Source organism: Branchiostoma floridae, chromosome 5 (genome assembly GCF_000003815.2).
Source record: "Branchiostoma floridae strain S238N-H82 chromosome 5, Bfl_VNyyK, whole genome shotgun sequence".
NCBI classification, from domain to species: domain Eukaryota; kingdom Metazoa; phylum Chordata; class Leptocardii; order Amphioxiformes; family Branchiostomatidae; genus Branchiostoma; species Branchiostoma floridae.
The window spans coordinates 12127106-12152876 of NC_049983.1; the positions used below are offsets into that span (position 1 = coordinate 12127106).

The following is a 25771-nucleotide window of genomic DNA, read 5'->3' on the forward strand; positions in this document are numbered from 1 at the left end:
GTATTGTGTTTGAGGGGAAAAGAAATACAATAGACTGTAAACATTTTACTTTTAGGTACTAAAATTTATTGCTGAACTTCCCACAGAATAAAATCTTTATTTCTTTAATACACAAAAATTCAACATAACGAAGAAATAATGGAATCATAATACATGTCTTAACGATGCAAGAATCCACAGGGATTGCTAAGAAATAGCACACCAATAAACTGTATGTACAAGCAACTCAATGACCTGTGAGAGTCCACTGTACAATGGGTGTACAAAGCCTCTGCAAGATGAACAAACTTATCTACAAAATTTTATATTTTAATCTACAAATCTGTTAAAAGAGGCAACATATTGACAAAATGATTGTAAGATTCTTGCTCTTGAAATTGAAATTGCAAGCCCTTATAACTCATATATGACAATTTCGATAAAAACTCTGTAGATACACACATTCATATGTCAAAAATATCTAAAAACTGTACATGTCATGTCCAACAATCTGAGGTCATAGTCAACAAGGATGTAATCAGAATATCATCATGTCCTATGCCAAAGTTGTTCTACTGTAGTCTGTTCCATACATCAATCCAGTTAAAATTCAGGCATGTGCTAGAATTGTGGTAGTCTTACTATAGCCTACTCCATAGTAGTGGCCTTGTTTAGGTCATGTGCACTGTTATCTACTATTGTGGTCCATGATGTGAGTTCTGTAAGTCAGACTGGAAGGCTGTTATAGGGGGAGACATGCAGGACTCGATCTCACGCTGCCTCATCAGTAGACCCTGCAGAGACACAGGACCATCAAAAACATAAACACAAACTCTACAGAGAATTGAACACATTCTCACACCTTCCTAAGGCTGTTTGGAGTATGGTAGAAGGCCTACTTTATCCAAGCACAGACTGTTGAAAGAAAGGAAGATACAAGACCAGTACTCACCTCCCTGAGACTCTTCAGCTGCTTGAGGATCTCTCCTTGTCTCTGGGGATTTTTCACCACACTTGGGTTCAGCAGGGGGTCCTGAAGAATGGCAAATATTTCATTTCAGTTCATCACAAGAGATCTGAATCTATTACTACCTTGAGGTGATGAACTTTGCTGGTGATGAGGTTTAGCCATTATCTGCTGACTTCAACTAGATCTCTTTTGCATAATATCAATTCAATTCAAAGCTAGGATATAAAAACTCTCTCCAACAGATCTCTAAAATGACACTGACAAAAGACATCGGATGGTTGTCTGAAATGTCTGACCGTTTCAAAAATCATATCCAGTTGCTTGAGTAACTGCTTTTTAGCGTATCTTATGACCTGGATGTGTAACCTTCATCAATGTAACCCTTACCTTAGCCTGTCCAGCACTTGCAGACCTCATGCTGTCCGGCACCTGTTCCTGCCCTCCCCTGTGAGGACTGTGGTCCGTGCTGGCGCGCCTGCGCAGCCGGGGGGTCTCCCGGGTCTCCGGTAGGGACATGGGCTCCTGCGGGTCCAGCACCCCGTCGTCTGTCCTCCGAAACGGGATGAAGTCTCCGTCACGCAGCGGGGAGTGGGGATGGTCATTTACTGTTCCATATCTACTTGTAGAGAAATACATGTCTGAATGTAAATCCAAATCAAGTATAACATCAAAATGAGATTGTTATAAACAAGACTGTAAGTAAGATAATATCACATATTTAGTGTAGTGCAGAAAAATATACAGAATACATATTGTAATTAACGTTCTGCAACATCACATACAAGAAACTGCAAGATTGGCGTACCTCTCAGGAGACTTCTGTCTCACTTTTGGCTTCCTGTCAGGGCTTTTGCTTGGGCTGCGACGGGGGTTTCTGCTCCTGTCTGGGCTCTGATGGGGGTTTCTTTCCCTCTCAGGACCTGACTGCTTGGTTTTGCTCCTCAGAGCTGGAATAGGAGGTGAGTTTGCCCTGGGTGCGGAGTCGTAGTCATACTGTACAGGTTCTGCAGCTCCATCCCATGCCCTTTGTCCTCTGGCATTGGGACGGTCCCCCTCACCCCGCTGTGGGGGAGACAGGGACCGTTCCTTCTTGTCCTCCTCTACTTTCTTCCTAAGTGCAGGAACGGGAGGGGAATCTGTCCTAAAGTCCTGCACCGTTCTCACTGTGTCCTGTCGTTTTGGTTTCCGACTAGTCCTTTCATAAGGCGCATACACATCATCATCATCTTGTCTTTTCTTTCCTGCCAGAGTTGGCACAGGAGGTGACTTACGACCAGTCACTTCTGGTGATGACCTATGTTCTACGAGCCTCTGTCGGAGTCTCTCCTTTGAGTTTGCCTCCATCTGCCTCTTTAACTCTCTCTCCCTCTTCACAAGATTTTCTTCCCTCTTTTTCTTCAGTTTGTTAGGATATCTTTCGGATGCTTTCACAAATTTCTTCCCTTGCACCTTTGAGCTGCTCGCTCCCCACTTGGGCTTCTCTGCAGGTTTCTCGGTTTTCCTCTTTGTTCTGCTGTTCTCCTTCTCGCTGTCCGTGGCAGCAGCTATCCTGTTGCTGGGCTCCTTCTTACCACGTTTGGGGGCATCCCTGTTCTGTCTGCTCCTCGACTGTTCCCTCCTCTCCCTATGTGGTGGTAAGACAGCCAAGGGTCAATCAAAAAGCATGATGTATTGTGTATCACTAGCAACTGCATATAATAAGTACAGCACGTACAATGAAAGAATTCTTAAATAAAAACAGGTAGGTCTCACCTGTACTCTATCTCCACACTGCTGCTGTCTCCCTCCTCAGGCAGAGTGACAGGGGCTTGTTCAGGCAGACGGAAAGGGTCTGTGGAAAAACAGCAAGTGCTACTGTTTACATCTTTAGTACCATTGGTATAGAAAAAAGTGTGCATCTGCTGTCAGCTTTTTGTGCAATAAAGATTTGACACAGATACTCTGTATTTTGCACATCACAACTTGTCAATGACTATCACGTCAAATTAGACCAGTCTACCTGTCTGCACAGCTGTTTCCCTTCTAGGCGAGACGTATCCCACGGGGGGTGGGTCTGCTTCCCTGGGGGAGTGGTAGGAAGCCCCTGGGTGATGGGGAGGGTCTCTGCGGGAGTGGACGACACCAAACTGCTCCCGAGGGGAGAGTCCCTGGAGTGGGGGGACCTCCCCTGGGTGGGCGGACCTGTAGGACAGCTGGGGCTCCGTGGACTCGAAGGTGTGTCTGAGGTTGGTGACATCATGGCCGTGTCTCTCCAGGTGTCTCATCCGCTGCTGTCTCTTCTCCTAGGAGGAAACGTCAGGATGGGATCAGCTGTACATCAGTGACACTGTCATGCTTTATACAACTAACATGACTCAGTTGCACTCTCTGGCATTCTAAGGTTTGTAGCAGTTTAAGCATTCAAAAATATTTACACTACATACAGTTGTATCATTACACTTGTAATCCTAACTTCTATTACCGGTACTTTGGAAGTGCTATGAGCCATAAAAGACAAAAATGACAGAAACCATCTATTTTACCACAGAGGGAAATGCTTTCCTTTATTGTAGATAACACCTATACATGCCTTGGAGTGAATGTATTACCTGCAGTGCCTGTTGCTCAGCCTGCTGCATGGACTCAAATAGCATCTTTGTCTTCTGGTTCAGAAGCTCCTGTGGTTCGCCACCCAAAAAACAAGGTACAACATTCCAACACAAATCCACAAAGCAAGATGTGAAAGGAGTGTATTTTTGCTATGTATGTCACCAGAAATGTAGTAGTATCTATTATTAAATGTTTCCCACAAATACAGCATGCAAGTTGTATGTTTCCCTATCATGCAAAGTGTAATCTAATTAAAGCTCACACAAGAAATAGCCCAGGAGATATGATAATAGACAAAGCAAATGCCCACTCCATACCAACTGGTCTTCAGTTTAAATAGCACTAGTGATACAGACATTGCTATATACAACTGGCCTGCAGGTATGTTTCTGACATTGAGAGAAGAGAGCTGCCACAGTTCGGTGCCTAGAAGTGGTCAATGGCCTTGCACTGAGCAAACAAAAAAACCTTTGTACACATAACGAATAGAAGATTTGCAAATACACTGTTGCTTCCAGATCAGTATACATAAAACCATCTCTGACCTCCTTCCTCCTCTGCTCGTGCAGTTCCCTGTCGAACTGGTCCTGTAAGGTCTGCCTCTCCCTGGCTAACCGCTGCTCCTCCTCCGCCTCCTCCCGCGCTCGCCGCTCCCGCTCCTCCCGCTTCACCCGCTGGCGCTCCTCAACCTGCTCCTGGATCGCTCTCTGGAGGATTGGCAATCAATCTGTTTGTTTGTTTATTCATTTTGCACATAAAAACAATAAAAATAGTAAAGAAAAGTGAAGTAAAGAAAAGTGCTGGAGGAGGGGAGAAGCCTGCATGGCTTGTACAAAGCTGTTATTCATCAATCTCTAAAGCCTGCATCACAATTTAAGCAAGTGCCAGCCAAATTTTTAGATCAGCTGGAGCTTGCTAAATTGTCACAAATTGGACTGGGCTCAGTATGTCATTCCAGAAAGTTTAAGTTACTGTCTTTTCTGCCTTTTTTGTAGCCTCCTTCACCGGCCTCTCTGGGAATCTTGGCAATTTTTTTTTTCGGGGGGTAGGTTGATTCGCGATTTTTAACCGGGAATATTATGCCGGGAAAGGAACATATGTCGGGAAAGGAATATGCACCGGAAAGCTTGTACGGGCTAGGCGAAATCGGCTTCCCAGTAGGCCTGCTACTTGTCGCTATCTACAAAGCCCCATTAAAAAACACTTATCACCATTTGGTATGGATGTGCGAACTTCCCGTCATAAACGCATCCAGCACTGGCAGCCCGCCACACAACCCGTCACGCGATGACCCGTAACTTTGTAACGGTCGTCGGGTCACGCATTTCAAACCACGGCTCATTTGAAAACGAGTACTTACCGTAGAAAAACTCCGCTGAAACTTCCCATCAAGTACGAAAGAGCAAGGGCCGAACGGGCAGCCAGGGAAATCTTTTTAAGTAACTCTCGCCCCCTCCACCATTCAGATTGCCGGTCGGATCATCGATGGTGTATATAAAAGCAAGGATTTCTTAACCTCCTTGATAAAAGTATGTTTTTAAACCCACTGGTCCCAGTGACACATGCACATTAAGACAAAAAAAATGTTTTACACTGATCTGAAATGTAAGTTTTTCACGTCTATCAATTATTCAAACTCCGGAAGTGACAAAGGCAGGCAGCGTGTGCACGGTTTCCGGTAACGTTACGTAGGCTTGTGGCACGCTTCGGGGTGGCCGTACACTATTAACGTTGACGTGTGAAGTGCTTGTCGCGATGCTGTGAATTACTTCTCGCGACAGTGTGAATAACTTCTCGCGAATACATTAATTGGCCGTCTGAAAGGCATTCTTAATCTTTATTGCGTTTGTAGATAGCGACAGGTAGCAGGCCTACTGGGAAGCCGATTTCGCCTAGCCCGTACAAGCTTTCCGGTGCATATTCTTTTCCAGACATATATTCCTTTCCCGGCATAATATTCCTGGTTAAAAATCGCGAATCGACCGTCAGCCGTACTTTGGGTTAAGTTAAACTTATCCCAGCTAACTATCTGCTAAATCTGACTACAGGTGCTACATGTATATGATGAAGGAGTTATTCTATGCCTGACCTTATGTTCCAGGTCCTTCAGACGTCTTCTTTCCAGTTCCTCCAGCTGGGCAGGGTCCTTCAGCGCTGCGCCAGTCCGTAAAAAGTTTCTGTGTGAAAATATTATAAAGATACATAAAAGATACTCATGTTAACAGTAGAAACCTTATACCAGTACACAGGGTTAGGACAGGAGATGTCTCCAAGTCTGCCAGGGCTCCTGGTGGGTAACATGACCAATGACAGCAAGGTTAGACAAGTAAGAACCAATACCAGGAGGCAAGATGACTAATTTTAGGTTTTGACTATTTCTGATGAAAGGGTACGCTAGACTGAAAAGTGAAGGAAGATAGTTATAAGGCAGAGGTGAAGGAATGGTCTGGGACAGCCAACTGGATCAATGGCAAGGAAGAGGCGGTAAGCCTACATCTAATCAATAATAGACTATGGCAGAATTCTACAATAGGTATAGGAATTTCTAAAATACTGTCTGGCAAAATGCATCAATGAAATGATGAGGGACTGAATAAGGAAATATCACATCAGTGCTGGTAGAAGTGCATCTGTGCTAACCATCTGTAGGTTAGGTGCTGTTTAAGTGATGAGGAAATGACAAAGATTTAGTCACACATAATGATTCTTCCGTGCACAGCTCATACAGGCATGTTATGTGCAGATTACTACAGTGCAAACCCTGACCAGTGGACCACATGTGTGAGGGATAGAATGTTTTAGTGGCAGTCACCATGGCAACAAATACTCACACAGAGTCATCATCAGGGTGTGTGGGTTCAGCTCTGCAACACAGGTTAACACATGGGGAGTCATGCCAACGGAAACGTAAAGCAGCCTCAGGCAAGCATCAATTTTTCACAACCACAAGAAAATTAGAACGTACATGTATTATATTGGTTATGCAGTAGAACAGGTTGCATTGCATTGATTATGAGGTTAACGTGTAATTTGACTTAAAGATACGTGTCACAATCAAATTTCTTCTCCACCCGAAATCTGGCTCAAATGCTATGTTCTTTACAACTAATTACCAAAAGACTCAACAGATGCAAAGTTATCACAATCTAGTTCATATATGAGTCCTAGCTAGCTGAGTTTGTTTCATGTATATCTGTGTCCATCCGGATAAAGAAACATCCACAGAAGGGCCATACCTCCTCTCCAGGGATGAACGCAGGGTACCACTGTGGTCTGCCTCTTGTGCTACGGTGTCTTGTACCACAGGGGTGGGGGACTGAGTCTTCTGGGGGTGGGGCTCTGGGACAGGGGGTGGGGCATCAGCTCCCCTGGCTGTGGGCTGCTCTCGTGTAGTGGGATGGTAGGTGTCAAAATGACGTGTCCAAGCATCCATGCCTCCGCCCTGGATGGGAGATGTGCTGGGTATCAGTACTTTTACTGGCTGGATACCAACACAAGGGAACATTGTAACAACAGAGATGTCTGTAGAAACCTTTCATCCATAAAAACAGCAATGTGTGGTACTATAGAAAATTAGCCTCAGTTAGTGTACGTGTTGACTGCTCTCAAACAGGACTGGTGATCTTGTGAGAGGTGGAAAGTTTCACATTTGTGTTCAAAAACAGAAAAAAAAAGTTACAAAGGATTTATCCAGTGATAAGCTGCAGCAAAAGAAATGCATGGTGCAGATGCAGTATGGTTTATCACCCTGGTTGTGCCTTCTTGGATCATTGCTGTAAAATTTCCTTCCATGTTAGGCTGAAAGCTGTACTGTAACAGATGGTATAACAGATTACTTAACTTAATATTCCATTATTTCACAGGTAAAAAGTTCTGGATATGATGATTTAAGGTGGGTAAATTACAAAAAAGTACAGTACATCATTTCTAAAAATTTCATAAGTGACCTTGTATGACACAATTGAGTTTAAAGGTCAACCTAAAGGGCTCGATGAAAATCACATTCTTTAAGATTATGCAGCAGACCAATTAGACAGCACATGGCCTCACCTCTTTATCCCTCTGCTTTTCCCTTTGTTTCCTCAGTCTGGCCTCCTCACGCTGTTTTTCTGTGTATCAGGACAGACATCAGGGTAAGTGGTGTATATCATCAACATCACTTCAGGTGTATAAACTATTGTATCATGCATCTAACAATCTATATTTCATGTTTATTGGCTAGAAAAGAAAACCCAGGATAAGGCTTACCCAGTTCCTGTAGCCATTTCTTCTTCTCATCTTGATCTGTTGTGGCATACTGGTCATCACCAGGGGCTGCTCCCTTTTTCAAAACAAACATTTAAAAAGAGATCAGATGTTCAGATCTACACATGAGTGATGGAGGAAACCTTGCAGCAAGTTCATCCCAAGTCTAAATGCAAATAGAGCTACATTGTACTCTCACCTCTCAAATAGAAGTACCCCCTGGAATAAAAGTACCCCCCGGACAAATCTTCAAAATCTAATAAAAGTACCCCCTGGAATAAAAGTACCCCCCGGAAAAATACCAAATTGACATGTAAACTGTGCCCATGCTACTTCAGTCCAAGAGATGATGATAAGCAGGTAGGCTCTTTTTATTTATTTATGCCTCAGTACCATATCAGTCATTTTTTTTTATTACCATATCAGTTAATTGTATAAATAATGAACAGAATAATTCCTATGTTATTGCACATATTTTCTTTATCTGAGTGTCACACCATCAACAAAGATTAAAATAAAAGTAAAAAAATGAATGAAAATAAAAATTGAAGAAATAAAAAAAGAAGTTTATTTCATAATCATTGTTACAAAATAACATTTTGAAGAAACATTCCAACTTAGAATACCTTATTCACCACTTGTGCTATTTTCAATGTTGCAGAAACCAAGGTCATAGACACTGCCCCCTATCGAGAAATACCGGTACTGCAGGAAATATATGATTCTCTCGCGCATTACCGCGAGATTCGGCGTGAGTTGATGAATCCAACATGGCGGATCTTTTCGAGCCGATTGAACGCTATGCTTTGTTTTGGAATGATTTTTTCGTTGCTGGAACATTAAAACAAGTTGACTACGGGTGAAAAATAGTGGAAAAGTATTGGTAACTTTTTAATTTGTTTGGTTGGTGGTTAATTTCTGTGTTTTGATAGAGAATTTACGGAAGTAAGCGACTGTGTGTGTAGCATGTGACCTCGATGTTTTCGTCTTTGTTCAGCGCAACATTTCAAGATTTTTGGAAGGTTAAAGATGGTTCAAAACGAAAAGGATATATTTTTTTACGAGTCCAGAGCCGAATCACTTGTGTTCCGGTATTTTTGGACCTGAACCGAAACGTTTTTGCAAGTCCAGAACTGGTCCTGCGTACCGGTACGCATCCCTAGTTATGTTTGGGTCAAAGCGCTAGCGGCAGGGAAATCCGCGATGCCTCGTCCGAAAAATAGTGAATATTAAGCAAAAATACAGCGGAAATATGGGCAGAAAATACCAAACTTTCAATATTTTTGGGGTCCCTGGTTAGTAAAGAAAGCCCCAATTTGAAAAAAAAATAAACGTACCGTCTAAAATAAGGACGTACCGGGTGGATTTTGAGGCGGAAAAAAATAAACGTACCGGTACGTTTATTTGAGAGGTGAGAGTATGTCTTTCCTGTGATATTTCTTACTGTACAACTAAATATCAACTGTGCCTCATTTAAAAGATCAAATCTATGCCGAAGCTGCATCTATTATTAGTTTCCTACATAAGAATTGAATACTTCATATTCCTCCATGTTATCACTTGTAAAAAATGTTAAAATTCCATTGATCAGATTTCAGTTATCCTGTCACCAACAAATCAAACAATAGTGAAACCAACTATGTGTCATTCAAGAGAACAAATCTATGCCAGGGCAGCATATATTCTTAGCTTCCTCCATCAAGAATATACTTATTCCTTGATGTTCCTAGATGTTATCACTGAAAAAAATACTGAAATCCCAGTTTTCAGCTATCTTGTCACCAATCATCAAACAATAATGAAACCATTTCTTAAACACATCCAGAACACTTCCATCTCACCCCTATAGCAAACGAGCTCCTCATGGCATGTGGAGGAGGTACTGTGGAGACTGCCCGCTGGTGCTGACTGGTGGCAGCTGGTTCAGCCTGTCCTGGGGACTGGGTCTGGTTGGGCTGTGTCTGCTGTCTGGGTGCTGTCTGGTTCACAGCTGTGTCAATGGCTCCTCTGGGAGATGCTTTCTGCTGTGACTGTTATGGAATAAGAAGTGAACATGAGTGACAGTTGAGAAGATAGAAATACATGTGTATTGAGTAGACAGATAGCTCTGCATAGGAGCATTGGGTACTTAAGGCTGTGAGAATAAAATTACAGTTTATTTTTTGGTAAGCAAAAACCAAAATGCTTTTGCAAAATGCTTTCTTATAAAGTTTTCATGTTTTTCTCAGTAGAGTATTTTAGATCCAGTACAAATGATTGTACACTTGTTTCCTTTTGCCAACTGTAAGGATTCAGTGAGTAAATTGATTAACCAACGAACTCCGATCAGTAATGCTGGACAGAAACGAGTGGAGACACAGGTGTCACCTCCAAAAACAGGATGAACTGAACTGAACGGAACTGAAGGATTCATGCAAATAACAAATTCTAAACTACCAGTAAGCTGAGAGAAACATTCTATAACGGGAGGTGCCCCAACACGGTACGCTTTTTCTTGCGCTCAAACTCATGGCGCTCCATCGCTAGTTGCCTGAGAGTGGTCAAATTTTGATGACTGAATTTTTTACTCATAGATTTGAACAACATACTTGAATAAGAAATGCATTCATATGGTTCATGAACCTTTCGCGCTGCGTGTTACAAGCGGCAAACACTGAAAGACAATTTCGTGTATGTAACCTTCCAATTTTGTGCTACGCTGGACAGTGTGCCTAACTCGGTACGCTTTTTTTTATACTTTACTCTCTTCAGAAGTAAGTGGTAAATCTAAGTACACAGAAAAAATTAATAGTATGATATTTTAGCTTTCTTTTGACAGTAAAATCGTGACTGTATGTACTTCTTGTCTCACATGAGGAAGGCTGTACCTGGAACAATCCAGCTGATGTTTTACGGGCAATGGGCTGAATGCACTGATTGTGAATGCCCGACTAAAAAAAACATTACGAAAAAACGACACCACCAACATCAACAAAACTCTGTCTGATTATATGAAAATATCACTACATCTCTCTGTCAAGTCTTATTTTCATAGACAGCACGAATCATTTGTTACAGTCAAATAAATCTTTGGAGCGTTCTCTAGTCTGCCACCTTCACGGCCACACTCCCCTGGGAGTACAATGGTGGCAATGTTTATGTCGCTTCCTTTTGGTTGCTTTTCTACTCAACAAACATTTGAAGACCCATATTCATAGTGTTTTATGGAGCTTTATTCCTGTGTATCATGGCAGTTGTGTGACTGCTTGGATGAGTTCGTATAGTTAGCGACACGAGCCGCCAATACGCAGAGGCCGGTGACCGCAGTGATTCAGCACTGTCAACATTACTGTTAGAATTCTGCTCTTAAAAAAACATGAAGTAAATATGTTTAAGTATACTTGGAATGCAAATTAAAGCTGTGTGCATGGACTTGGTTTATTTAACTTTGTAATCAGCATAGTCATTGGCAACAAACACGGTGTACTTATGGATAATAAGATCAGCAAAAAATCCGTAACGTCTTACGACGGGGACCGTCTTAGGGCGGCCCCCGTTATACATGTACCAAGAGCACGTCATGATGATAATGCATAACTGATGACAGATGAATGATAACAGATTCATTTAAATAAGTAACATGTTCAAACATTGTCCTCACCCTTCTGGTATCGCCGTACTCAGCCATGACCTTCCCAGACTGTGACCTTAGCGGCGCGCCTGCCCCGGGACGTCCCCACGGCACATAGTCCTCCGCTGGCCGGGCTCGCTCGACTGCCGACCGGTCACGCGCCTGCTGTTCCCTACGCTTCTTGTCTGCGATCTGTTCCTCTGTAGGCAGAAATCCGACATATGATTATGTTTACATTCACAGAAATTAAACTTGGTCTGTCCTTTCTTCTTTTTCTACAAAAAAATAGGGTCAACGACCTAGACCAGATGGCTGTCACCATGGTTTTTGTGCAGTGTTTGATTACACTATGTAGCAAGTAGCAGGACAAAACTAGAGGGGCTGGTCACCAATCTACTTATTTGTTTAACAAAACAGTGGTTTGTTGGGCTACACCCTGTGAATGTTAAGTTTCCAGTTGTATTAGTGTCACAAAGTCAGTTTATCAGTCCCATCTCTCCAGTCTTTTACAAGTTCTTTGAACCAACCCAACCCTGATTTAGAGGAGATTATCATCAATGCCTTTTACGTCTAGAATTTTCTTCGATACAGTCCGTCTTTATATGACTCAGAAGCCTGACCCACCTAACTCTCTCCTGAGCTGAGCCTTCCTGGCCTCAGCTGCTGTTCTCTTGTCCTCCTCCTCCTTACCAATGGTGGATAACAGTCCTCCATAGCTGGGCTGATGCTTAGTGCTGCAGACATAGAAGTAAGATATACACTTTACAGTCACTGTTGCTTCTAGGTTTCTATTAGATGTACATGTACATCAGCAGTGTCTATGGGTCCCCTTTCTTTAATCTGCAATTTAACAAGCTACAGCCCCCTCCCCACAAGAACACACTTGGCACAAGCCACATGATAAAGAATGATAGAGGAGTTGCCCCATTCAATGAAAGACTACACGAGCAAAAAATGATTTCTACATCAATCTTTCAATCTATAAATAAAATTCTATAAAATAAAAGTGAAGAAATTTTCAAAAGTATCATACACCACAGTCTGTAAACATTGAAGTTTAGAACCTATTGTAACCTCAATGCATATCCAGTGTTATGTGCAGATACAACTAGTGCACAGTTCATTAAATATTCATGTCATAGAGACTGGGAGAGCATGATTAACATGAAGGGTAGTAACAGTAAACAATGGTATACACAATCATGTTATACCTTACCTCACATGAATGACTCATACACACAGGGGCATTTAAACCACAAGGTACAGGCTGTAAGTGGAGCTTTAGTTGAGATTGGTGGCTGACACAACTTTGACACACAAACACACTCATTCAGTCTTACTTTCTTACTTCAATATGGAGATTCAAAGCAACAGGAGAATAGGTGTACATTTATCTACCAAGTTGTAAGTACATGTACCTGTGAACGTTGTTGTCTGGCTGTTGATGTGAAGGTGGTTCATTGGGTGGTGCAGCCTGAGCCTGTACTGTCCCCTCTCCTGGGGCAGTTTTCTCAGTCTCAGCTGGCTGGTCCTGAGTCACCTCAGCAGGCGGTTCAGACTGACCACTGACCGGCTGGCTGGCGTCCCCGGATCCATTTCCTGACTGTGACGTCTCTTGAGTCGCTTGTTGTTCAGTTTCAGCAGGAACAACTTTTACTTGATTGTTTTCTAAAAAAAAGACCATAAAAAATGAAACACAAAGGACAAAAAGGAAAATGCAAATTCTCTACCAGAGACATCAGTTACTGCATTGATACCATAGCAGAAAAGAGCCTGCAGAAAAATGCCATTGTATAAACATCAGAAAAAGCCCCACTTACCAATTTGAACATTAACAGCACTGCTAGGGTCTGATGCTTTGCCTATAGAAGCCAATATGGCATTCAGCTGCTCTTGTGTCAAAGTTACAGTTCCTTCTCCAGCCTTCCCATCATTCTTTGTTCCTTTCCCATCATCCTTTCCCCTCTTCGTCCTTTGATTGAGGGGAGGCTTTCTATTGGCTGGTTTGACTTTCTTTGCTTGGCTCTGATTGGATGTTGGTCCTTCATCCCTGTTCTCATTGGCTGGTTCCTCCTGAGCAGGTCTTCTCAGGGGATGTTTGTTCTGCTTTGACAGGTAGATGTCCTTCTGTAAACGACACAAACAAAATTAAAAATCTTCAAAATGTTTAATGATATTAATGGAAATAGAATACTGAAAACATAAATCAGATTTCTGATGCGTAAAATATGTACTCAAAAGAAAATATGATACGGGAAACAGCCCTCACCTTTTTCTTTTTCGGCTGGGGTTGGCCTGTCAGGATAACATGAAAAGATTGTTAGAAATCAGTGTGTAGTGTACAGTAACATTCTGGATCTTAAATACAATAGTCTAATGTTACATCAGGGATGACACAGTAAACTCATCATTGGCCAAAGTCTGATTATTTTTTAGGTGTGGAGATATCAGTTTTCTGTTCCTTTTTCTTCCAGTCCTTTTCTACATGTATGACTGAGATAACTAAGGCCGCATGGCGCGTTGGATACACCCGATCCCTCAATCTCGGAAGTTAAGTCGTGGTCCGAACAGTTCTTGGATGGGAGTCCCCCAACCAAGGACGACCGGATTGCTGTATCCGGACCAAGCATGGTCATTCCACAAAGTCGTCCTCCGGGAGGGACGTAAAACGGGGGTACCGTGCTCAAGTAGGTGCCTCGACCACGTTAAACAGCCTCGTTACTCATTGGGTACCTACTGGCTGGCAAAATACACCAGATGATGATGATTATATTACCTGGAAATAACAAACAGTAACTGACCTCTGACCGGGAAGATGGCCGGCTTCCCATCATGAATCTGCACTGCAAGGTTCCCACTGTCATGGGAAAAAGATTAGAATAGGGATTTAACATTGATCTAGCATTGTTCCCTGTATGTTTTTGCTGATTCTCAAAGAAGATATCATGTAACAACCTTAAATTAGCATATCATAAAACATCGGATAAAGAATACAATAACTTCAACAGCACTGCATCAACGCATTGTCATCAAAATTACATTCAGTTTTAATATATGTGGTCGTGCACGAAAATTACGTTAACCTTTAATATAATTTTCATAATACTAGTTCAACGTTATTTTGTTTATAAACACATAATTGAACTGTTTCTTGGTATCAAATTATGATCAATGTCGACAAAATATAAGCATATAGAGTCTGCTAATGAAAAGTTGGTAATAGCAACTTCGCAGAGACTGACATCGTAGAAAAAGTAAGTTAACGTTACGTTCTGGTCCAATAAGTTTTTCAGACATTCAGTTTGGAAGATCATCGTCTCCCCTCCCCATATGTGGCCAGTTCCTTCTTCCCAACTCACCCGAAATTCATGTCATCTCCTTCATAATACCCCCTGTAGCATCAGCGAATAGACTCCGACAAATGTGTATCTATATGTTGTTCACAATCGCAGAATTCAGCCCGTTAATCCGATCTTCCAGTCCTGCCTACAATGTTATTCTGCCCAGTGGTATTTGAGGTATTATGGCCTCCGTTTAACGGCGGCGCGCACACAATAAGCGCCACGCTACTATTGGTCAATCCCATCGGTGAGGATAGTTTCGTCGACGGCAGTACAGCAGTTCCGCCATAATTCAACATTTGAGCGCATAAAACACGGCCTTTTAGAGCATACTCATGCTATGTAAGCCCTTAAACAGGTAGGTCCTTTTCTATATGATTCTAAGAAACATAAGTAATCGGAATTGACCCGAGCTTATGGTTCAAAACAGTAACTTTGTTACGCATATTTATCCCGGAAGCAAGTCGCTTCCTTGCCCCTAGTTAGTCCCTCATTCATCGGTTAAATTTTAGCTCTCTAGAGACCAGATAACACACCTTACAGGTAATATTTGCGTGGCTCTTAGCTCTTGGGACCAGGTAACACACCTTACAGGTAATATTTGCGTGGCTCTTAGCTCTTGGGACCAGGTAACACACCTTACAGGTAATATTTGCGTGGCTCTTAGCTCTGGGGACCTGGTAACGCACCTTACAGTTTATATTTGTGTGGCTCTTAGCTCTGGGGACCAGGTAACACACCTTACAGGTAATATTTGTGTGGCTCTTAGCTCTGTGGACCAGGTAACACACCGTACAGGTAATATTTGCATGGCTCTAAGCTCTGGGGACCAGGTAACACACCGTACAGGTAATATTTGTGTGGCTCTTAGCTCTGGGGACCAGGTAACACACCTTACAGGTAATATTTGTGTGGCTCTTAGCTCTTGGGACCAGGTAACACACCGTACAGGTAATATTTGCGTGGCTCTTAGCTCTGAGGACCAGGTAACATACCTTACAGGTAATATTTGTGTGGCTCTTAGCTCTGGGGACCTGGTAACGCACCTTACAGGTAATATTTGTGTGGCTCTTAGCTCTGGGGACCAGGTAACACACCTTACAGGTAATATTTGTGTGGCTCTTAGCTCTGGGGACCAGGTAACACACCGTACAGGTAATATTTGTGTGGCTCTTAGCTCTTGGGACCAGGTAACACACCGTACAGGTAATATTTGTGTGGCTCTTAGCTCTGGGAACCTGGTTACCCACCTTAGGCCACACCAATTTAATTTCTTGGTTCACGGATTCGCTCGCTCCTATGTTTTGGGAAATAAAATAAAAAATTACCACTCAGCAAATTTTCACCATTAATGAAACCATTCACCAGCTTTCTGGTGTAGCAAATTGGCCTTTATATTATAAGCTCCTTAAAGTGTGGATACAGGTGCTGTTACTGTACAATAAGTGTTTTTGTACTTTTTTGGATTAGCCATTACCTTTACCCCAACCATTTTACAATTTTTTTTTTTTTAATTTTTATTTCGCCCTCTCGCTCCATATTTTTTATGAAAATCTCCGTGAACCACGAAATTAAATTGGTGTGGCCTTACAGGTAATATTTTTGTGTCTATTAACTCTAGGGACTAGATAAGGCACCTTACAGGTAATATCTTTGTGGCTTCTAGCTCTGGGTACCAGGGAACACAATTCTGCATTCACAGTACATTCAAATAATTGTTTTGTTGCTTGTTTTCACTGTACATGTTTAGCTGGAGGCACGTTCTGTAGCCAGATGCTTCTTATTAAATCTAAGGAGAGTAAGCTATTTTACATTTCTCTAGCAGCACAGACCCACTGGTCAGACCACTGGAACAAGATTGATGGCCAATACATGTTCTATATCTTGTCTTGCCTGTGTGATTAGAATTTTTGTACATTGTTTCAGATGGAGATTGTCACTAAGAAAATGAAGAGTCATCAGGGAAGGCTTGCCACAGACCCACACTGATGTAGACTTGAGTCAACCAGGCGAACTGAGTTGCATTTGCTTATGAGGTAACAAGGACACAGAAAACATATTCTTAACAAAAGATACACGAACTAAGATCTTGGAACAAAGTCAAGGATAGGTTCCACTTCTCGCTTCTTGCAGGTATGAATGTATGGAAAGGATGGAGCTTATATTACATTGTTTGTCTAATTGCGTATTTAAAGTAACATAATTTTTCCTGTGCTATGTTGATATTAGAAGATATGGAACATATATTGTATGCAATTGAGGCTATTTATCTTTGTTGTATAATACCGTCTGCAACAATATGACATCCATCTTCATTCTTATTTAGATCACAATTTTTACAACTTCTTGGCTGCACAGGAGTCTGTAATGTGCACCTTTTAGTTTTTAGACATTGATTTTGTGTGAAGTATCTGGAGATTTGTGATGGATTTTCTATGTCATGTTATATATTTATTATTTTGTGCACAATTCTCCTAGCCTAGGTCGTACTCTGTATGTTTGTAATTTGTTGCACATGACAATGACAATGTGAGACATTTGGCTACTGTTATGTGAAATGATAATATCCAAAGTGTACATGTAAATATGTTCAGGTTGACTTCTTTTCTGTTAGCAGTGGAAAAGGAAGGGTCCAACGTATCATGTAATGAGTAGGTTCTTTGATGTTGAGAGGTGTTAATATTTTCCAACAGTGAACATGACAACATTGTTATGGTATTTGGTGACAATATTTAGTTTGAATAGCTCAATTCTTACATGATGTTTTTGTAAAAAAAACACGAAAGTTTTTGCAAAGAACTTAGAAGATGATACGAAATGTCTTTTGTCTCCCAAAGTTTTTTATATTATATACATGTACTTTTGTGCAAATTGTGTCACAGAGCGAAGGAGATAGTGAATTAAGTATGTTTACATTACCTACTGGTGCACAATGAAGTTCTTATTAAAATGTGAACCTATACCGATTCATTAGACTATTGCTTCAAGTTTCTTTTGTGTTAAGTAATTTTATTTGATGCTTCTCGGATTTTTTCAGAAAAATATTGGGGTGGGCGGTCGAAAAAAAAAGGAAAATAAAATTTTGCAAAAAGTGTTGGGTGAACATATGAGGCTTTAATATATTACACAAAAAAGCAAGGTTAGTAATCAAGATTTCAGCGTTTCGTCTAAAAAATTATTCCGCACCCAATAAAGTTAGTTTGAAGAAAATCAGACATCGTTTCGCGAAAGCATTTTTTATGCGAAAAAATGCTCTTTTTGCCTCAGAAGGGCAAATTAAGATTTTTTGACCAAATTGTTGCATATTTGATGTAAAAAAATTATTCCGCACCTAATAAAGTTGGTTTGAACAAAATCGGACATTGTTTCGCGATATCAATTTTTTATGCGAAAAAATGCACTTTTTGCCTCAGAAGGGCAAATTGAGATTTTTTGACCAAAAAATTGCATATTTGATGTGAAAAAATTATTCCGCGCCCAATAAAGTTGGTTTGAACAAAATTGGACATTGTTTCGCGATATCATCTTTTTATGCGAAAAAATGATCTTTTTGCCTCAGAAGAGCAAATTGAGATTTTTTTACCAAAAAATTGCATATTTGATGTCAACAAATTATTCCGCACCCAATAAAGTTGGTTTGAACAAAATCGGACATTGTTTCGCGATATCATCTTTTTATGCGAAAAAATGCTCTTTTTGCCTCAGAAGAGCAAATTGAGATTTTTTGACCAAAAAATTGCATATTTGATGTGAAAAAATTATTCCGCGCCCAATAAAGTTGGTTTGAACAAAATCGGACATTGTTTCGCGATATCATTTTTTTATGCGAAAAAATGCTCTTTTTGCCTCAGAAGAGCAAATTGAGATTTTTTTAACCAAAAAGTTGCATATTGGATGTGAAAAAATTATTCCGCACCCAATAAAGTTGGTTTGAACAAAATCGGACATTGTTTCGCGATATCATTTTTTTATGCGAAAAAATGCTCTTTTTGCCTCAGAAGAGCAAATTGAGATTTTTTGACCAAAAAGTTGCATATTGGATGTGAAAAATTATTCCGCACCCAATAAAGTTGGTTTGAACAAAATCGGACATTGTTTCGCGATATCATTTTTTTATGCGAAAAAATGCTCTTTTTGCCAAAGACGAGCAAATTGAGATTTTTTTACCAAAAAATTGCATAGTTGATGTCAAAAAATCATTCCACACCCACTAAAGTTGGTTGAACAAAATTGGATATCGTTTCGCGATATCTTTTTTTCTGCAAAAAAATGCTCTTTTTGCCTCAGAAGAGCAAATCTGAGCGATCACTCAAGACCAGGGTCCTTGAGCACAGACTCCCGAGTTCAACAACCTCAGAAGTTTCCCAACATATTCATATAGAATCGCCTGGTCATTCGGTCTCAAAGGACAAAGTTAAAATCTTGGACATAGAGCCTGACTATTTTGCTAGAGGGATCAAAAAAGCCATCTACATCAGAGCTTTACAACCATCCCTATTTAAAACAGAGACATAGCCTTCCTGCAACCTATGATCTGAGCTTGCTGAGTCACGCGTTCTATTCAGTATTTGCTAAAGATGACGTCACGACAGCAGTGGATTGTTCATCTCTTGACAAAGACTGGTGCTGTTCAGTCGAAAATTTGGATGAGGCCAATTTTTGTGTTGGATATTACAGTTAGAATAGTTCAATAATGACTGAACTACCAACGCAGATGAACTTTCAAATTAAAAGAAAAATGCAATTGTGCGTGATGCGCTTCAAATTGACCTTGATTTACCCATGCGAAACATGGATGTCACGATGCGGCCACGCGGCGAGCGCGCAACTTTAACATGTTTGTTTTTCACCTTGTTTTTTTTTCTTCATATTTATCACACATATTCATGTGGACTTATGTAGCCTCTCTTTGAAATCCCAATTCGACATGAAACATTCGTTTCCAAGTAACTCTCAGTTAAAGTTTTGGAGACTTGGCATCTATGATAACCTATTTCTCGCAACTTTACAGTAAATGTTGAAATTTCTACAAATATGAGAGGTACCACATAAAAAGGAACCAGTGATATCACTGAAAGGCCAGTGATGTCACTAAAAGGGTATGTTGTGTGTGGCTCTTATTGCATCTCTTGTAAAGCTTTATTTCGCTGCAGTCAAGCCACCATGAATAAATAGTGGTCTTTCGAAAAATACTTGTGCGGGACACTGAATCTTTTGAAGGAAAATTACTATTAAGTGTCGTTTATGTCTCTTCTACAAAACAAAAACGGTTTCTCTCAAGTTTGGCTGGCATATCGATGTATATTATCATTATTGTTACATAGATGAATTTAATTGGGGGTAATATTTACTTATTGATATAAAGTATCTCCAAGCACATCGACAGCAAGCGCCCAGGAAGGAAGTGGAAACGAAAGACTTGACCAAATGGAACATCACGATTAAATTTGGCACTCGTTCTGCTGATCACGATCATCATCATTGAACAGGCGGTTTTAGAACTCGTCAAAATACAATGACACACCGCGGCAGGGCAAATCCTGTAGTTCCGCCAGGATATAGAATGTCGCCATTATATATAACTTGTATGTGTATTCATCAATGCGCACTATGAAGGCTATCTGACAAATGGAATATCAAGATACGTATTTTTGCCAATTGTGCAGATAACAATTCATGAATAGTGGGTTTTTAAACGTCGACAAATGACACCGATAAGCGCCACCTGCTGTACAGATATCGCATGAGCTGAATAATGAAGAAAGATGAATCGCCTATATCTGCAATTAGATAGACGACAGAGCAAAACCGCTTAAAGTACATATAGATCAGTATATTAGCCTACCGTGGTGAAAATTTCATTGACAGACACCGATTTTTCCTCGTTTCATGAAGTAAATCGCACTCCCGTCATGCGGGGTTCAAATCGGACTAAAATTGCCTAAGTGGAACATAGCGGTCGGAGTGCGCTCTCACGTTTTTGCCGACACGTCAGTGGTTTTCATACCTCTCTTAGGGAACGACAGATTTCTACCAAATTTGGTCGGCATATACATGAAAACCTACTTAGTCGCTGTATGAATTCTCATTTAATCATTTTGATTGGTTATTGAGTTTTGAGCTGTTGACGTTTGGAAAATAAAAGTCCAAAGTGGACTTTGTAGCACAACTCACGGGTATACCGAGTGTAACCACTCACAAAGGAAAGTGCTGATATCGCCGAAATACCCTTAGCAGAGTTATATAAAATTTTGTGCCTATTTCAGGTTGGAAATCCCTAACCCGACATCATTTTGTAATGTCGGACTTTCCGGACTTTGGACTTTTGTGAGATCACAAAAACTGACGACTTCGACAGATAAATGGACTCGGTATATCTTTAAACAATTGCAAAATAACGAAAGAGTAACATTTCTAGCAACACAGATAGCTCAGTATATTAGCCAACCGTTGCCAAAGTATTAAGTGAAAAATACCACTCGCACTCGTTTGATAGGAAAACCTCGTTTGATAGGACTATTCGGCAAATGGGGGTTGGAACGCGAGTTCCGTGATCCGGACGTGAACGTTTAGAACTTCATCTGCCTCATTAATGTTATGAGAATCGGATTTCTTTCAAATTTGGCTGAAATATTTATAAATGCTTGCAAAGTCGCTGTGCCAATTGCTATGCTGAAATCATGGATCATTATCGTGTTACTTGTTACTGGGTAACTTTGTAATCAGTGGTCTCAAACACAAACCCACCTCCGCTGGTTTCCAAAACAGAGTGCCTACTAAGCCCTATTATTTTGGGTACATAATCCACACACATAAACGCGTACACTTTATTCATACACCTCCACATTATGCTGGATACTACTACTACACTTGGGGTGGATATCGCTTCGTCGTACGTGCAACTGCGTGCTGTCTACGTACAAAACGTGGGCGATCCTTTGGGATCTGTACGAGGAGTGATCAATAAGTCCTTGGCCTCACCCAGAAATAATGATGAAAGTTATTTGCAAGTTCTTGCCCGAGGGCTAATTGAAACATGAAACATACAGAAAATATAGTAAACATGCATAAAATAACTTAAAAACACTTTGGTATAGATAACAATGGTGACAAGTCTAGAAAAGTGACTATTCTATCAATGATATGGACTGCTGAGAGCTACAATCTACGCATTTGGGGTTTGATTTCTTTTCAGTGGAAGACGAAGTACCCCACCCTTTTCTATAATGAGTGGGTTATGTGACGTTAACAGCGTTATAGTTTTGTTTTCGTCAGTAAGCGTTTGGAAATTTTTGTGTTCTGCATGCCTCTTCAAATAACTCCTTTCTTTCCTGGTCATTAGAGAGGCAGTTAGAAATAAAATGTATTTCGTCTTCCACCGGTTTTGCAATACAATGGTTACATGCTCTTTCGCCCACAGGTAGCTTTTTGTACCGCCCTTTCTCAATTTCAAGGGGGTGAGCGCTAATTCTAAGTTTCCCCCTTGTCGATCTGACCACGAATTTATCTAGTAACGTTAAATAAGTTATCATTGAGTATCCCTTCTTTTATAGTTTCTTAAAAATCTTAACTTACCATTACCTGTAGACAGTCTATGAGAAAATGTCTGGATATATATATCTTTCAACCCTTTTCTTAGCGATGTACATATATGCTTGTTGTCTAACCACGAATCCATAGAGTTCCATAAAAAAGAGCAACCAGTATTGTCTAGAATTTCCTTTACGTGTAACAAGCACAACTCATATTTCGAAGCATAGATGTCAAGTATTAAGTCTTCATGAATGTGCACCGAAATTCAAATTATTGTGATCATTACTTTTTGTAACGTTAGGTAAGGTAGATGGGGAAAACGTGGACAATTATGCTGCGACCTGAGGTGTGCGGGTCAAGTTGCGCTGCTGGAAGTTTGACACCCACTTCTTTCATCATGATCAAACATTTTGACAATGTCTTTTGTTAATGACAACGACTTATGGCATAGGGAACTCGACCCACGCGTCTGATCACAATTCATCCTTGTTTTTCTCGCCACTTACCTTCTGATTTGCAAAAAAAAAACCGAATGCCTGGAAAGTAATGACTGCAATGGTTTGAAATTTGGAGGATATTGATAGAAGACTTGATACTACGAAGCTGTGACTCAAAATTTGAGTTGTGCTTATTCTTTCTGGATGAGGCCAAGGACAGAGATCGTACGTACAACGCACTTACCACTTGCGCCACCAACGATGCACCCAACCGCTCACGGCCAGGCGTGGCATGGCCTCTCTGCTCTCAGAGCTAAGAGCCACGCAAATATTACCTGTAGGGTGTGTTACCTGGTCCCCAGAGCTACGCGCCACGCAAATATTGCCTGTAGGGTGTGTTACCTGGTCCCCAGAGCTAAGCGCCACGCAAATATTGCCTGTAGGGTGTGTTACCTGGTCCCCAGAGCTAAGCGCCACGCAAATATTGCCTGTAGGGTGTGTTACCTGGTCCCCAGAGCTAAGCGCCACGCAAATATTACCTGTAGGGTGTGTTACCTGGTCCCCAGAGCTAAGCGCCACGCAAATATTACCTGTACGGTGTGTTACCTGGTCCCCAGAGCTAAGCGCCACGCAAATATAACCTGTACGGTGTGTTACCTGGTCCCCAGAGCTAAGAGCCACACAAATATTACCTGTAAGGTGTGTTACCTGGTCCCCAGAGCTAAGAGCCACGCAAATATTACCTGTATGGTGTGTTATACGTAAAATTTAACCGATGAATGAGGGACTAACTAGGGGCAAGGAAGCGACAGTCGCTTCCGGGATAAATATGCGTAACAAAGTTACTGTTTTGAAACATAAACTCGGGTCAATTCCGATTACGTATGTTTCTTAGTATCATATAGAAAAGGACCTATCTGTTTAAGGGCTTACATAGCATGAATATGCTCTAAAAGGCCGTGTTTTATGCGCTCAAATGTTGAATTATGATATTGTAAGCGAACAGCATGGCGGAACTGCTGTACTGCCGTCGACGAAACTATCCTCACAGATGGGATTGACCAATAGTAGCGTGGCGCTTATTGTGTGCGCGCCGCCGTTAAACGGAGGCACCTATAGCTCGGTATTTGGTTGCCCGAAAAATGGCGTCGTAACGACAGGTTACGGACATGCGCAGTTCTGTTTAGAGCGTCACTTAGCGAACTTCAGGTGAATTGCAGGGAGGGTAATTTCTGTGTTTGGATTGTAATATTCAACCAAGGAGATTTTGACAAAACCTATAGGACGTTTTGATAAAACCTCATTGATTCAATTTCATTGAGACTATATCAGTGTATTACAATGCAAATGATCCACAATTAAGTATCTTGTTAGCATAGCTCATATCAATGCATCGTCTCTTCTTTCCCAATACAGAAGTTGCAAGTTCACATATGTTGCAAATATCCTTCTTCAGAAAGCAACGGTATTTCCTCATTAATTATGCAAATGATGGAAAAACAATAATTTATGTGTTAGATGATATTGGTCTTTATCTGACATTAACCTACGTGTACCACTAGTATGAACATGCCATCATTTACCATTGCTGCCATTGTCGGCTATTAAATGACATCTATTTTCGAGGGCCGCTTCATATCAATATACCAGCGGTGCTGCATGCGCCATCGTTCCCATGACAACGGCTCTTACTTCCCGTTTGGCTTGCTTTCATACCAAGAATAGCTGCAAGAGAAAAGAGCCTCGTGACATGTGCACGACAGAGAGGAAACCTTTGCCTGCTGTGCTTCCTTCTTTAATTGCGGTCTTTTCATTTTCGCCTCAGGCAGACGATCGAGACTCGTAGTTTATGGAATGACGACGGTCATTTCAATATTGTAGCAAAACGTTACAATGCGTCTGCATTTTAATATTGTAACAAAAACTCCGGACAGAAATCTCGAGGAATAACAGTAAGACCTTTAAGTGGTTTATGGAATGACGACAGCCATTTCAATATTGTAGCAAAACGTTACAATGCGTCTGCATTTTGATATTGTAACAAAAACTCCGGACAGAAATCTCGAGGAATAACAGTAAGACCTTTAAGTGGTTTATGGAATGACGACAGCCATTTCAATATTGTAGCAAAACGTTACAATGCGTCTGCATTTTAATATTGTAACAAAAACTCCGGACAGAAATCTCGAGGAATAACAGTAAGACCTTTTCACATATGCAAGTCTCCTGAAGCCCCAGTAATTGAGGCTTTTTCCTGTACACCTGTTGCACACGGTAAAACGTGACTTTTGCCTCCCTCCAATCAGTGATTCCAGACGTTTCCGTGAGTGAAGACATGCATGCAAGTCACGACACACTGAAGCACTGATGGCGACAATAAAGCAATTGGCTTGCAATGCGAGCATTCCTGGTTGGTGCTAGCTGGAACTGATTGTCTAAGATGTTTACATACTATGAAATGAAGACATGCTCACTTACAGATGTGGTCACTCGCAGAAATCATATACGATTGATATTCGGATAGCTTTAAAGTTTAAATTTGCCAGGTAGGCCTTTGAAGATAAACAATAACACGGCTTCAAAAGCATGTCGTGGTATGTTCCTGTGTAACATGTTTGTCACGCGTCCGAACGGACGTGCATATGTTTGGAAGTTATGTGAAAGTTATTACATACAGTATTCATGAACGGGTTGCCACGCGTCACTCGGTCGTTGTATAGAATCTATTTATATCACAAAAAGTATGTTAGAATTGATGAGTCTACCTCAGTATAACATGGCTCGTGTAACAGTTGGTAAAAGGGCTTGTAATAGTATGATTGCAAAAACGCCTCAGCATATTTCGGTCATGTAGTGTTTTTCCCCAAGGACACAGCCGCTATGCAGCCTTTGCAAGTGCCGCGATATGTTGCATGTGTCCTTAGGTTGGGGTTTACAGGTGCATTAATATTGATGGCCTTCTTCAAGCGGTAAAAGCTGGCATGAATGATTTCGCAAGGAATGTATAATTTGGTGAACCCAGAAGGCTCAGAAATCCCATTTTCCCCCGAGGCCGGTGATAATAAGA

General features: G+C 41.1%; 1 protein-coding gene and 1 long non-coding RNA gene across 3 annotated transcripts; one reads left to right on the plus strand and one right to left on the minus strand.

Moving 5' to 3' along the window:
- Positions 1 to 354: 354 nt before the first annotated feature.
- LOC118415204 (coiled-coil domain-containing protein 66-like) lies at positions 355 to 14905 on the minus strand. Of its 2 annotated transcripts, XM_035819600.1 has the most exons (21): positions 14753 to 14905; positions 14195 to 14250; positions 13663 to 13688; positions 13214 to 13520; positions 12812 to 13061; positions 12018 to 12127; positions 11424 to 11593; positions 9625 to 9813; positions 7787 to 7859; positions 7589 to 7647; positions 6775 to 6980; positions 6370 to 6402; positions 5628 to 5715; positions 4084 to 4245; positions 3538 to 3606; positions 2949 to 3231; positions 2702 to 2780; positions 1755 to 2573; positions 1337 to 1565; positions 932 to 1012; positions 355 to 773 (listed from the first exon to the last, which is right to left on the minus strand). In XM_035819600.1, exons 1-21 carry the CDS (start codon positions 14761 to 14763, stop codon positions 675 to 677), a joined length of 3399 nt encoding a protein of 1132 aa, XP_035675493.1. In that variant the 5' UTR covers positions 14764 to 14905; the 3' UTR covers positions 355 to 674. The 2 variants fall into 2 exon arrangements, with proteins under 2 accessions (XP_035675493.1, XP_035675494.1); XM_035819601.1 differs by lacking the exon at positions 6370 to 6402.
- An 8-nt stretch (positions 14906 to 14913) lies between these two features.
- LOC118415206 lies at positions 14914 to 17947 on the plus strand. The gene is made up of 2 exons (XR_004831089.1): positions 14914 to 15092; positions 16661 to 17947. It is a non-coding gene; the product is annotated as an uncharacterized LOC118415206 (long non-coding RNA).
- Positions 17948 to 25771: the final 7824 nt, after the last annotated feature.